This window comes from Nomascus leucogenys, chromosome 3 (assembly GCF_006542625.1).
Source record: "Nomascus leucogenys isolate Asia chromosome 3, Asia_NLE_v1, whole genome shotgun sequence".
In the NCBI taxonomy this organism is placed as follows: Eukaryota; Metazoa; Chordata; class Mammalia; order Primates; family Hylobatidae; genus Nomascus; species Nomascus leucogenys.
In genome coordinates, this window is record NC_044383.1 from 30,725,144 (window position 1) to 30,740,260 (window position 15,117).

Below are 15,117 nucleotides of genomic sequence, written 5' to 3' on the forward strand. Positions count from 1 at the left end.
TCCTGTAGTCCCAACTACTCAGGAGGCTGACGTGGGAGGATCACTTGAGCCCAGGAGTTCAAGGCTACAGTGAGTCGTGATCGTGCGGCTGCACTCCAGCCTGGGTGACAGAATGAGACGCTATCTCAAAAAACAAAAAGGGCTGGGCATGATGGTTCACGCCTGTAATCCCAGCACTTTGGGAAGCTGAGGCAGGCAGATCACCTGAGGTCAGGAGTTCAAGAACAGTCTGGCCAACATGGTGAAACCCCGTCTCTACTAAAAATACTAAAATTAGCCGGGTGTGGTGGTGGGCACCTGTAATCCCAGCTACTTGGGAGACTGAGGCAGGAGAATCGCTTGAACCCAGGAGGCAGAGATTGCAGTGAGCTGAGGTGGTGCCACTGTACTCTAGCCTGGGTGACAGTGAGACTGTCTGAAACAAACAACCCCACAAGATCTGAGGAAAAACAGGAACTAGGAAAATGCTGGAGTTAACCACACACACACTTTCCATAGAGTCAAATCTGTATCAAATCTGTTCATCCCGAGAGGGATTTCTCTGAAGCAACACTATCCACTTGCTCAAATACATAGAACCCTTTTAGCTAAGATTTTTTCACAACAGTTAAAAAAAAAAAAAGTAAAATAAAATCTGCAACACCATTTACCATCTCAAGAGGAGTTTTCAGGCCTCTTATTTAGGGCTTTCCCATTTTCCTCCTTTTTCTAAATATTTTCTGAACATTGTTACTAGATAGAAGGAGAGAAAAATGTGGCTTTTTGATGGAGTTGTGGGAAAAGTGTCCTTCTTTGAGAAGGGCCCCCCATGCTCCTTGGGTGCCGCTGTTCCTGGGAATGGGGCTGTCAGGTGCCCACATGGGAGGTCTTCTGTGCTCTGAGCTGGCACCCCCTCCCTTTCTCCACTGCCCCCTTGACCCTACTGAGCTACTCAGAGAACAGTTCTGCTGCTAAAAGTCCACTGTTTGCCCTACTCCAGCACCTCTGCTCTCTGACTGCCAAGCCCTGCCACTGTGGGATTTTCTAGAATCTTCTAGAATGCTCTTTATGCCTGGTTCTTCAGCCTCCAGCTCAGCTGTGGACAAGGGTGTAAGCAAGGCTCTGAGCTTGGTTATCCTTATCACTGTGACTAAAACACTCAACCCAGGTCATGCTTTTAGGGAAGCAGTTCACTGCTATAGTTTTAAAATGTTGAACCATATGAATCTTACCTATTCAAAAGACTAATTTAAAATTACATTTGGGAAGTGAGAAACAGGTGGGAAATAAAGAAGACTCTGACAGGAGGATGGTAACTAAGAATAAGATGCCAGGAAAACACATAGGTCCTGAATGTCCAATTCTGAGCCCTCCCATAAGACTCAGACCTGCAGGGCGCTGACACCAGAGCTTCCATTTATGACTCTAGTCATAAAATATCAGCTTTCCCATACCAGCTGAGCTCATTCCCATGGTCTTTTCTCCACAGCCTCCGAAGCTGGGCTAAAATTCTACTCCAATAAGTCAAATCCCCCCATGCAAAGACAAAACAATATTTGTTCCCATTTAGTAATACATTGCCTCAATTTTCTATGTCCTCTTTAAATTTTAAATAGTTTGTGTTTTCTCACCTCATTTAGTTTTCCCCTTTTATATAGCCTATATATATATATATATATATATATAAAGAAGTTCATTAAGTATTAACTTAAATGATCACAAGGTCCCACAATAGGCTGTCTGCAAGCTTGAGAAGCGAGGAGACCCAATCTGAATCTCCAAATAGAAGAACTTGGAGTCCAATGTTGGAGGGCAGGAAGCATCCAGCACAGGAGAAAGAGATACGCTGAGAGGCTAGGCCAGTCTCACGTTTTTCTGCCTGCTTTATATTCGCTGGCAACTGATTAGATTGTGGCCACCAGATTAAGGGTGGTTCTGCCTTCCCCAGCCCACTGACTCAAATGTTAATCTCCTTTGGCAACACCCTCACAGACCCACCCAGGAACAATACTTTGCATCCTTCAATCAAGTTGACGCTCAGTATTAACGATAACAGGGCTGGGCGTGGTGGCTCATGCCTATAATCCTAGCACTTTGGGAGGCTGAGGCAGGTGGATTGCCTGAGCTCAGGAGTTTGAGACCAGACTGGGCAACACAGTGAAACCCAGTCTCTACTAAAATACAAAAATTAGCCAGGCTTGGCGGTGTACACCTATAGTCCCAGCTACTTGGGAGGCTGAGGCAGGAGAATTGCTAGAACCAGGAGGCAGAGATTGCAGTGAGCCGAGATTGTGCCGCTGCATTCCAGCTTGGGCGACAGAGTGAGACTCCGTCTCTCAAAAAAAAAAAAAAAAAAAAAAACCATAACAGACGGGTTGCCTATACAATGGACACTGTTCTGGAGGCTAAAAGTTCCAGATCAAGGTCCAACAGGGTGAGTTTCCAGGGAAGCCTCTCTTCCTGGTTTGCAGACAGCCACTTTGTCCTCATATGGACTTTCCTCTATGTGCACGGAGAGAGCCAGCTCTCTGGTGTCTCTTCTTGTAAGGACACTAGGCGCCTGGATCAGAGCCCCACCCTGATGACCTATGTTAACCTTAAGTGCTTCCTTAGAGGTTCCATCTTCAAATACAGTCACCTTGTGAGCTTCAATGTATGAATTTTGGGGGGACACGGACATTTGGTCCCCACCAAAGGGGTTGAAAGATAAGAAAGAAGCCGGGCACGGTGGCTCATGCCTGCAATCCCAGCACTTTGAGAGGCTGAGGTGGGTGGGTCACTTGAGGTCAAGAGTTCAAGACCAGCCTGGCCAACATGGTGAAACCCCATCTCTAATAAAAATAGAAACATTAGCCAGACTTGGTGGCGGTTGCCTGTAATCCCAGCTACTTCGGAGGCTGAGGCAGGAGAATCAATCCTGGAAGGCAGAAGGTTGCAGTGAGCCAAGATCATGCCACTGCACTCCAGCCTGGGCAAAAGAGCAAGACTCCGTCAAAAAAAAATAAACATAAAATAAGAAAGAAGAAGGCATTCTACTGGAGAGAAAAGTAGGAGGTGAGGTTGGAAAGGGAACAGCATTTGTGGAACACCACATGGTTGAATGTGGTTCAATAGCCAATGAAGAGGAACAGCAGGAATAGTGTTGGAAACTTGGTTGGGTGTCAGCTTGTGGTGTGTTGAATGCCAAGTTTAGGACTTTAGATTTCATTCTGTAGGTATCCAGGAGTTATAGTAAAAAGTTTTAAGTAGGAAGGCTGTATTACAGGAAGATTAACCTGACAGGTAGCACTGCAATGATGTTGAGGTCCTGCCGATCTAGGAATTTAGGAAACTCCTGCCACTCAAAGTAGAAAAAACCTAAACTGTTTACAACGCACTTTCTCATGTATTATCTTGGACTGACCTTCACTATTAGAAATAAGAGCTATGCCACTTCCCCAGCCATATGCAGGACAAAGAACCAAAGATAACTATCTCATGTCACAGGAGCCAGAAGAAAACCAAGGTGGGGCATCACAGCCTCTGTTCAGGAAGTCCACACCTGGATTGGTGATACTACTGCTGTGGTCTCTGTAATAATCTTGAATCTTAAAGCAAATGCAGGGTTTCCCAGGTTGGCCTGGACTCCTGATCATAGGCCAGACTTCCTGATACTAATTTTTTTTAACTTAAAAACATTTTTGACATATAATAAATACATAAAAGTGCATAAAACATAAATGTACAGTATAATAGCTGACCACATAACATATCGTCTAAAACAGAACCCCTTTGAAAACGAAAAAAGGCTACTATTAATATTTAACCTGGCTGGGCATGGTGGCTCACGCCTGTAATCCCAGCACTTTGGGAGGCCAAGGCAGGTGGATTACCTGAGGTCAGGAGTTCGAGACCAGTCTGGCCAACATGGCAAAACCATGTCTCTACTAAAAATATAAAAATTAGTTGGGTGTGGTGGTGGGTGCCTGTAATCTCAGCTACTTGGGAGGCAGAGGCAGGAGAATAGCTAGAATCTGGGAGGTAGAGGTTGCAGTGAGCCGAGATCACGCCACCGCAGTCCAGCCTCGGTGACAGAGCAAGACTCCGTGTCAAAAAAAAAAAAAATTTAACCTGGTTTGAGGCTTAAACTGGGACAGCCCCAGGCAGACTATGTTCACTTGATAATTATCGTGGTAAAGGTGACCACCCCCTAGTCAAGAAAACCCCTATATATCCCTTCTAGACCACTAGACCACACACCTCTCCCTCTAATCCAGATGTATTCACTATCCTTACTTTTTTGGTTTTTTTTTGAGACAGATTCTTGCTCTGTTGCCTAGGCTGGAGGGCAGTGGTGCAGTCTTGACTCACTGCAGCCTCCACCTCCCAGGTTCAAGCAATTCTCCCACCTCAGCCTCCTGAGTACCTGGAATTACAGGTGCACACCACCACGCCCAGCTAATTTTTGTATTTTTAGTAGAGATGGAGTTTCGCCATGTTGGACAGGCTAGTCTCAAACTCCTAACCTCAAGTGATCTGTCTGCCTCAGTCTCCCAAAGTTCTGGGATTACAGGTGTGAGCCATCACACCCCTGGCCACTATCCTTACTTTTATAGTAATCATTTCCCTTTTTAGTTGCTATATTTTTAAATTTAGGAAAATTCCCTAAAGAAAAGCAAGGACAAACCATATAATACAATGGTATAGGAGTCAGAACAAGTTCTGGCCTTTGTTCTAACATTTATTAGAATGTGATCCCGGCCAGGCATGGTGGCTCATGCCTGTAATCCCCACACTTTGGGAGGCCGAGGCAGGTGGATCACTTGAGCCCAAGAGTTCCAGACCAGCCTGTGCACCATAGAAAGACCCTATCTCCACAACAAATACAAAAATTAGCTCTGTGATGGTGGCGCATGCCTGTAGTCCCTGCTACTCGGAAGGCTGAGATGGGAGGATCACTTGAGCCCAAGAGGCAGAGGTTGCAGTAAGCCCAGATTGCCCCACTGCACTCCAGCCTCGGTGACACAGCAAGACCCTGTCTCAAAAACAAACAAAAAAAGTGATCCCATCATTTAAACCATTTGAATATACTCAGCCTCAGTTTTCTATAAAATTAGAAAAATCAGCATTGTGAGGGAAGCATAAGGGAGCTCAGTAAAGAAACAACGTGGGGTATTTGGTTTTTGTCACACACAAACCAATGAATCTTCCTCATAACCATGAGAAATCACCATCTTTAAAGGGTTGCATTGGCTTCACGGGCTCCTGCTACATTATTTAAAAGCAAAAATAAAAATACCTCCTTCATAGCATTTCCTTAGTTAGATCCAGTTGAAAGGAATAATAAGGTTAATTTTAAAAAGAAAATAAGGACAGTTAATAGAAGATTAACTACAAAGCCTAGAAGCCACATGAATCATTCTGCACTTGCTGTGCAAACCTCTCTTCCCTGGCAACTTGACATTTGCTTTCCAGAGTAGGCTCATTTAATATTCACAAAGAAAGTTATGTGATGGGAGCTTGTTAACTCTGAGAACAGAGAGTAAACTGTCCAGGCCACTTCACCTGACACAATTAGGCTCTGAATTGTAGGTCACATTACCATAAGCAGCTCTAGCACTCTCTGGTGTCCTCCTGTGAGCATCCCTGCAAAGCTCCATGTGCCCTTCTTGGCTACCGCTTGTAATGAATTAAATATATGTTAGTGTCATAGATTAGGTCACTGACTTCCATCATGTGAGGTATGATAGAAAAAACCTTACTTGTAACATTGATGAAACTGTACTAATTCTAATACTTAAAAAAGAGCCACAAACTCAAAGGCCTACAGGGGTGAGTGAAGTTGACTTGAGGTGGGGATAGTGGCAAACTGTCTAAAGGGACATGTCCTGTCTGAAGGGGAACCCATTACTCAGCCATGGCCATCACAACTATGCAGAAATGTAGGGCTGCCGTTGTCAGCATTTTCAATTTTTCAAGAAGCCCCAAATTCATTCATATATATGTATATGTATATGTATATGTGTGTGTGTGTATATATATATATATATATTTTTTTTTTTTTTTTTTTTTTTTGAGACGGAGTCTTGCTCTGTCACCCAGGCTGGAGTGCAGTGGTGTGATCTCAGCTCGCTGCAACCTCTGCCTCCGAGGTTCAAGCGATTCTTCTGCCTCAGCCTTCTGAGTAGCTGGGACTCCAGGCATGCACCACCATGGCTGGCTAATTTTTGTATCTTTAGTAGAGACGGGTTTCACCATGTTGGCCAGGATGGTTTCGAACTCCTGATCCGCCCACCTCGGCTTCCCAAAGTGTTGAGATTACAGGCGTGAGCCACCGTGCCCAGCCCAAATTCATATTTTATACAGAATTTTCTGATTTATAAATGTGGGCAACTGATTGTAAAAAATTGGAAAAAACACTGTGACCTCTACAGAATCTGGACCCATAAATCTGTTTCTACATCTAGAACAGAACTTGAGAGTCTTCCAAGTTCAATGCCTTCACTTAACAGATGGGGAAAGTGAATCCCAAAGTGGACAAATGATGTTCCTATGGCCAAATAACTAGTTCAGCGGCAGAGCCGGATCTAAAAGAATACTTGCTTGCTGTCTCCTGCGTCACTTTTCACTCCATCAATGAGAAAAAGGTTAGTGGCTTTAGGCCTAGTTTAAAAGTTAGAGATGAGCTCAATGGCATGTGCCTGCAGTCCCAGCTACCTGGGAGGCTGAGATGGGAGGATCACTTGAGCCCAGAAGTTCAAGTCTGGCCCAGACAAGATAGCAAGACCCCATTTCTAAAAAAAAAAAAAAAAAAAGTTGTCAGACCCAAGTCTGGATTACAGTGTGCCTAGAACATCATTGACTGGCCAGTCTACATTTTTGCTCTCTCTGGCTTATGAGGCATCATGTTACTATATGAGGCAATGAAGTAGTATTAAGGCAGAATATTTTGGTTCTAAATTAATCTTCCCCCTCACCTGGAGCATTGCACTGCAGCATGGCCCTGCCACATGGAAGGTGGGGCCACCATGTTCCCATTGCGGAAGGGAATTGTTATGATTGTGAGTCCAACACAAGCAAGGCTCACTCAGCAGGAGGAAATTAAGTACAAAACTTACATTCACATAACACTCTTATTAACCTCAGTGGGAGTTGTGCTTTCAGGAATTGCAGGGTCAGCAGTTGAACAGAAACTGGAATGAAGCAGTAAAGCTCATCATAGGTTATTGTTAGGATTGTATAATTCCAGCTTCATATTTGCAAAATAATTTTTTTTTTTTTTTTGAGAGACAAGGTCTTGCTCTGTCACCCAGGTTGGAGTGCAGCAGCATGATCATAGCTCACTGTAACGTCAAAAAGAGTTCATTTTTACCCTAGTGAGATCTCCCTCTACTGACTCTCAGGGCAGAGCCTACAAAAGAACCTTTATTTGGACCCAAATTGTGGTGCGTAGTTGAAGAAAATTGGCAAATCACAGAAGTCAGGACAGGTACCAACAAAGTTTAGAAAATACACTCAGCAGTTTCTGTCCTCTTGGCCCATGGGGTTCATAATATTCCATTTTAGCAACCAGTGCCTAGAACAGTGCCTGGTACACAGGAGATAATTACCATTTAGTGAATGAATGAAAGAAAGGATAGACAGTTCCCATGCCTTGCCAGACTCATTTAATATAATTCCCATCTTAACATAGCAGAATGAGTGACTACCTCAGCTGCTTCCCTGGAGCCATCCAAGTAAAGGCCAAGAATAAATAGGAGGAGCAGGCTCTGGGGTTGTCCTGGCACAAAGCCATGCCCTTTTCAGCTATGCATGGCTGGATGTGGGGGTGGGGGCCTGTTGAGGATACTGCTGGGCCTCCCTGAGTTGGTAAGCTGAAAAGTTTCTGCAGCCTTCCATGATTCTTTTTTTTTTTTTAATTTTTATTTTTTAGGCTGGGTGCAGTGGCTCACGCCTGTAATCCCAAAACTTTGGGAGGACAAGGCAGGTAGATCATGAGGTCAGGAGTTTGAGACCACCCTGGCTAACATGGTGAAACCTCGTCTCTACTAAAAATACAAAAATTAGCCAGGTGTGGTGGTGCACGCCTGTAATCTCAGCTACTCAGGAGGCTGAGGCAGGAGAATCACTTGAACCTGGGAGGCAGAGGTTGCAGTGAGCCAAGATCATGCCACTGCACTCCAACCTGAGCGACAGAGCAAGACTCTGTCTTGAAAAAAAATAAAAATAAAAAAATAAAATTTTTATTTTTTAGAGATGGGGTCTTGCTAAGTTGCCCAGCCCAATCCCATTATTCAACATCTTTTTTGGGGAACTGAGAGTTCAGAAGGACAAGTAAAAAGCTAATACCCTCTCCTTGTAAATGCCAAAAAGCCTAATAAACCAAATAAATAAAACACCCCTCCCCCCTTTTTTTTTCTGAGACAGAGTCTCGCTCTGCCACCCAGGTTGGAGTGCAGTGGTGTGATCTCGGCTCACTGCAACCTCCACTTCCCAGGTTCAAGCGAGTCTTGTGCCTCAGCCACCTGAGTGGCTGAGATTATAGGCCTTGGCCACCATGCCTGGCTAATTTTGTATTTTTAGTAGAGACAGGGTTTTGCCATGTTGGCCAGGCTGGTCTTGAACTCCTGGCCTCAAGTCATCCACTCACCTCAGCCTCCCAAAGTGCTGGAATTACAGGCATGAGCCACCACACCCAGCCAACAGAACACGCTTCAATCAATTCCCCCCAAGCAGGGCCATCTTGTACTCATGAAGAGCAAAGTATGCTTATTCCAGCTGTACCATTGTAGCTAATGCTGTAATGTACCATTTTCACATTAAAGTAGGTTATGACTAGATAGATAAGGCGCCCTAGAACCAAGGAACCATGTTTAAAATTAAGGTCACGGAGGTGAATAGGGCTTAAAAAAAATACTACCTAGTTCTTTCCTCTGTCTGTAATAGTAAGTTAGGCTCTATAGCTGAACCTACTCAAAAAATCTGAGAATTTCTCCCTATTAAACAGCTTTCTTAAAACAGAAGTCTATCCTATGGAATCCATTCCAATGTTTTACATGCCTTAAAATTCTCAAACCCCTAGTCCGAAATCCCCTGGACCATGCCATGCCCCTGGTTCTTTTTGTACTGAGCCCAGGGCAACTGGTTGACATCTTATCAAAACCCTTGATTGGTTGAAGGCTATTTATTTATTTATATTTATTGTTTTTGAGACAGAGTCTCACCCTGTTGCCCAGCCTGGAGTGCAGTGGCGCGATCTCGGGTCACTGGAACCTCCATCCCCTGGGTTCAAGCAATTCTCGGGCCTCAGCCTCGAGTAGCTGGGATTGCAGGCATGCACCACCACACCCAGCTAATTTTTTGAATTTTTAGTAGCAATAGGGGTTCATCATGTTGTCCAGGCTGGTCTCGAACTCCTGAGCTCAAGCAATCCACCCACCTTGGCCACCCAAAGTGCTGGGATTACAGGTGTGAGCCACTGCGCCCGGCCTGAAGGCTGTTATTTAAAAACTGAATTATCCAGCTCCTGATGATAATGACCATGACTTGTACCTTTGTGTGTCATCCAATAAAGTCCTCAAGTACAGCTGGAATTCAAGTTATTTGCCATCCTTGAACCTTTCTTTAATGTTCTTAATATTCTTCTTTAACTATGGAAAAACTGAATCTATCATTTTGCTAAAAGTTTAACCAGGACACCTTATAAAGAAAAAGAAAACCTACCATTTTTACATCTCTTTTCTCCCTCCCCTCCCCTCCCTTCCTCTCCCCTTCCCTTCCTCTCTCTCTCTCTTTTTTTCTTTGACAGAGTCTCACTCTGTCACTCAGGCTGGAGTGCAGTGGTGCGATCTTGGCTCATTACAACCTCCACCTCCCAGGTTCAAGCAATTCTTGTGCCTCAGCCTCTCGAGTAGCTGGGATTGCATGCACATGCCACATGCCACCATACCCGGCTAAGTTTTGAATTTTTAGTAGAGATGGAGGTCTCACCATGTTGGTCAGGCTGGTCTTGAACTCCTGACCTCAAGTGAGCCACCCGCCTTGACCTCCCAAGGTTCTGGGATTACAGGTGTGAGCCATCGTGCCCAGCCTATTTATTTATTGTTTTTTAGAGACAGGGTCTTGCTCTGTCACCCAGCTGGAGTGCAGTGGTACAATCATAGCTCACTGCAGCCTGGAACTCCTAGGCTCAAGTGATCCTCTTGCCTCAGCCTCTCCAGTAGCTGAGACTACAGGTACACACCACCATGCCTGGTCATTTTTACATCTTTTAGCTCTCTTTTTAAAAAACAATCGAACTCTATTCCTGATCCAGTTAGGATAATTTACAACAAATAATCACTATGTCATCTGTCATTAGGGTGAGATATTTATGATTCATTTGTTTTCTTGAGATACTTGATTCAAAGATGTTTATGATTAATTTGTTTTCTTAATTCTATTGCAAAAAAAAGAAAAAAAAAAGCATTTGTTTAAAAGCTACCTCAAAAGTTCTCCTACCAAACATGATTTGGCAATCTTTTTGCATGATTAGTATGATGGCAGTAGGAGCTTTGTTTAATAAGCAAACATGATGAAAAGTCCAAAAGGTGCTATGCAAAAGATCAGAAGGAAGATGTTTTTCCTGAGACCCTCCGCCAACTGTTTTTCTTCTGATGCCTTTCCTGCTCCTTGAACAAGCCTTAAGACAGCTTCTCTGTTCCATTTCTGACCACTACGTGGCACCAGAACTTTGAACTGGGAAATAGAAAAAACTGCTTAACTAGTCTTTATATGATTTGCTGTGAATCTTTAATCAATGCGTCTTAAAAATAACTCATTTATGGCCGGGCGCGGTGGCTCACGCCTGTAATCCCAGCACTTTGGGAGGCCGAGGCGGGCGGATCACGAGATCAGGAGATCAAGACCATCCTGGCTAAACGTGGTGAAACCCCGTCTCTACTAAAAATAGAAAAAATTAGCCGGGCATGGCGGTAGGCGCCTGTAGTCCCAGCTACTTGGGAGGCTGAGGCAGGAGAATGGCGTGAACCCAGGAGGTGGAGCTTGCAGTGAGTCGAGATGGGGCCACTGCACTTCAGCCTGGGCAACAGACCGAGACGCCGTCTCAAAAAAAAAAATAAATAAATAAAAATAATTCATCTATTTTTTTCAGTGATTTGGAATATGGTGGCTCTCTGCCATTTGTTGTTGTTTTCTTTTTTTTTTTTTTTTTTTTTTGCTTTTGAGACAGAGTCTTGCTCTGTTGCCCAGGCTGGAGTACAGTGGCATGATGTTGACTCACTGCAGCCTCCACTTCCTGGGTTCAAGCAATTCTCCTGCCTCAGCCTCCCGAGTAGCTGAGACTATAGGTGTGCACCACCATGCCCGGCTAATTTTTTTGTATTTTTGGTAGAGACAGGATTTCACCATGTTGGCCAGGCTGGTATCAAACTCCTGACCTCAGGTGATCTGCCTGCCTCGGCCTCCCAAAGTGCTGGGATTATAGGCATGAGCCACCGTGCCCGGCCCCATTTGTTGTTTCTTATGGTCTGTGCTATGGGGAAAAGCAGGTTAAAAAACATGCAAATCACTCTTGCCCACTACTGTGGTCCCCTGGTTGGCTATAGATTTAGCAGCTTTTCTTTGTGCCACAGCAGCCTCCAGCAGCATCAGGGACACATCTGGACTTCATACTGTCAGACTCTTCTGCAACCTTAAATGGATCTGTGATTATATCCTGTCAAAAGGCAAACAAAAATGAAAGGACAAGTTAAAGGTGTTTTGATGTACCCAAACACTAATATTTCTGTTTGATTTAGGTTGACTTACATAGAACAGAGATAAAATTTTACAATTCCATGGGATCCTGGGAGTAACATCAGTCATTCTGCCATAAAGGCACTTGCTTCCTGAAGCTTCTAATTACAACTTTCAAGGTAAACTTCACTTAGAGCTTCTTAAAGATGGTCCCTCTTGGGCAGAGCATTGATTTTTGCTCAGTTGATTTTGTTTTGTGGGATTGTCATTTGCATGTGCCTTTTAAACCTCTTTGGAACTGAGATACGGAAATGCTAAAACTTCTTCTCTTCCCTTATTCTAATCTCCAGAAACATTTATACCAAACAGGAAAGTGAGTTCCAGATGTAGGGCTGTCACTAGCAATTGCTGATGCTCAGATGAAATTGCCAACAACGGCCAGACAGATCTCAGAGGAGAGTAAGATAAGACTACTGTATTTATTTAAAAGACAAGACTGCTGTATTTATTTCCCCTCCTTTCACCTCCAAATGAGATACCTCTAACAATAGTACCAGTGGGGCCAGAGAAAAGCCGGGTACAAAGATAGGAAATCAAGAGCACAGGGGCTGGGCACGGTGGCTCACACCTGTAATCCCAGCACTTTGGGAGGCCGAGGCAGATGGATTACCTGAGGCCAGGAGTTTGAGACAAGCCTGGGCAATATGGCAAAATCCCATCTCTACTAAAAATACAAAAAATTAGCTGGGTGTGGTGGCACACATCTGTAGTCTCAGCTACTCAGGAGGCTGAGGCAAGAGAATCGCTTGAACCTAGGAGGTGGAGGTTGCAGTGAGCTGAGATCACACCACTGCACTCCAACCTAGGTGACAGAGCGAGACTCCATCTCAAAAAATTAAAAGCATGAACATGCCACTTTAAATAATGGTAATGAATGCATTATAACATAAATTTACAGTCCTACTACTTATTCTGGTCACTGCAAATAGAGGGGTGTACAAGGCAGGCACAGACTCTACATTCATGAAACTGATAGACTGGTGGACACTTTACTAAAGTGACTGACTTCCTGCTGGCCTTGGTCTCTCTGTCCCTCAGTGTCTACCTTTCTGAAATGAAGAGGTCTGCCTGCATCTGGTAAGATGAGCATCTGGCAGAGGATCTCCAAGCCTGGAAGAAGGCCAGCTCTGCTGGTTGCTACTGCTAGGACTTCACATCGATTGCATTTCCATCTCTCAGTATACTGGAACTCCTGCCTGAAAGAGTTTGCCCTGGCCTGGTGTGGTGGCTCATGTACTCTGGGAGTAATCCCAGCACTCTGGGAGGCCAAGGCAGAGGATCACCTGAGGTCAGGAGTTCGAGACCATCCTGGCCAACATGATGAAACCCCGTCTCTACTGAAAATACAAAAATTAGTTGGGCGTGGGCTACTAAGGAGGCTGAGGCGGGAGAATCGCTTGAACCCTCTTCTTCCCACTCAATGATCTATCTACCAACAGGAGATGGTGATATCAATATCACTTCTAAATGCATGCTTCTAGTTCAAAAATATCTCAAGACTTGAAGGAAATGAAAGGTGGGGTACCCAGATAAGCAGTCCTTTCCTGCACCAACATCCTGTGATTCTATGAAAAGTATAACTATGGAGAGATGGAGCAGCACACTGGTTTAGAGTGTCAGCTCCAGAATCAGATGTGGGTGCAAATTCACCACTTTCTAGCTGTATGACTTTGGATTTGTAAATGAATCTTTCAGAGCCTCAGTCTCTCCATCTGTCAAATGAAGATAATAGGGGTGATTGTGAGGACTAAATGACAGGGTGCCTTAAACATATTAACTATTCAATAAAAGTTAATTCCTGTATATTACTGCTATGGTTGTTAATGCTATTACTACCATTACTATTAAGACAGTCCATAGCCCTAATCCTGTTTGCATCATTTCAGATGCTGCAGTGTTTTGTTGTTTTTTTGTTTTTGAGAGGGAGTCTCCCTTTGTTGCCGAGGCTGGAGTGCAGTGGCACGATCTTGGCTCACTGCAACCTCTGCCTCCCAGGTGATTCTCCTGCCTCAGTCTTCCAAAAAGCTGGGATTACAGGCATCCGCCACCACACCCAACTAATTTTTGTATTTTTAGTAGAGAGGGGGTTTCACCATGTTGGACAGGCTGCTCTTGAACTCCTGACCTCAAGTGATCCGCCCGCCTTAGCCTCCCAAAGTGCTGGGATTACAGGCGTGAGCCACCGCACCCAGCCAGATGCTGCAGTGTTTTAATAGTGCAATTGTTTTAATGGCAAAATACATTTTGCATATAAGATTAAAAAGAAGATGAAGAAAAGAAAAAGCAGGACTCTCAAGATGTTAAGTATATGCAATACCCTGCATGCCACCTGCGTGTACTGTCTGTACTCCAGCGTTTATCATAAAGGTCTTCCGTTAAGAAAAAAAAAAAAAAAAAAAAAAGATAAGAATGTCTTTTCCTAAGAGCACAAGGTTATATTCCTAGGTCACACAACTGTTTCATTTATTAAAATCTTCCTTCAGTGTCACTTATTCCCATTTCAAAAACTTGAAACTGACCTAAAGACATTGGCACATCTGCAGGCTGAAATAAATTAAAGCAGAAAGGAGACCTTATGTTGGGATAAACCAGTTCAAATATGTGCAATTTTACAATTTATATCTAAGGTCAAGAACCTCCCGTACATGCGTTGCACACACACTGGGAGAGAGAACAAGGACAGCTACGCAGAAAGAAAATGGTCGTCTGCAGAAGCAAACTCATTTAACTCCTTTTTTAAAAAAATAGCCAGAGTGGCCGGGCACAGTGGTTTACGCCTGTCATCCCAGCACTTTGGGCGAGCGGATTGCCTGAGCTCAGGAGTTCACCACTAGCCTGGGCAACACGGTGAAACCCCGTCTCTATTAAAATACAAAAAATGAGCCGGGCATGGCGGCATGTGCCTGTAGTCCCAGCTACTCAGGAAGCTGAGGCAGGAGAATTGTTTGAACCCAGGAGGCAGAGGAGTGAGCCAAGATCGTGCCACTGCACTCCAGCCTGGGTGACAGAGCGAGACTCCATCTCAAAAAAAAAAAAAAAAAAAGCCACAGTACACTGAAAATGCTGTAGCTCAAGGAAAGACCCTCTTTACTTGTAACCATTATCTTCTGATAGCATTTTTTTTTTTTTTTTTTTGAGACGGAGTCTCACTCTGTCACCCAGGCTGGAGTTTAGTGGCATGATCTCTGCTCACTGCAAGCTCCGCCTCCCGGGTTCACGCCTTTCTCCTGCCTCAGCCTCCTGAGTAGCTGGGACTACAGGCGCCCGCCACCACGCCCGGCTAATTTTTTGTATTTTTAGTAGAGACGGGGTTTCACCGTGTTAGCCAGGATGGTCTCGATCTCCTGACCTTGTGATCCACCT

General features: G+C 44.4%; 1 protein-coding gene across 2 annotated transcripts in view; it reads right to left on the bottom strand.

The window, feature by feature from the left end:
• Positions 1-10,847: 10,847 nt before the first annotated feature.
• Positions 10,848-15,117, bottom strand: part of AS3MT (arsenite methyltransferase) — a 32,843-nt gene continuing 28,573 nt past the window's right edge. The window contains exon 11 of one of the 2 annotated variants that reach the window (XM_030807647.1): positions 10,848-11,674. In XM_030807647.1, the coding sequence (XP_030663507.1) occupies positions 11,567-11,674 (108 nt within the window). In that variant the 3' untranslated portion in view covers positions 10,848-11,566. The remainder of the gene's footprint in view (positions 11,675-15,117) is intronic. The other variant, XM_030807652.1, reaches the window with a different exon arrangement.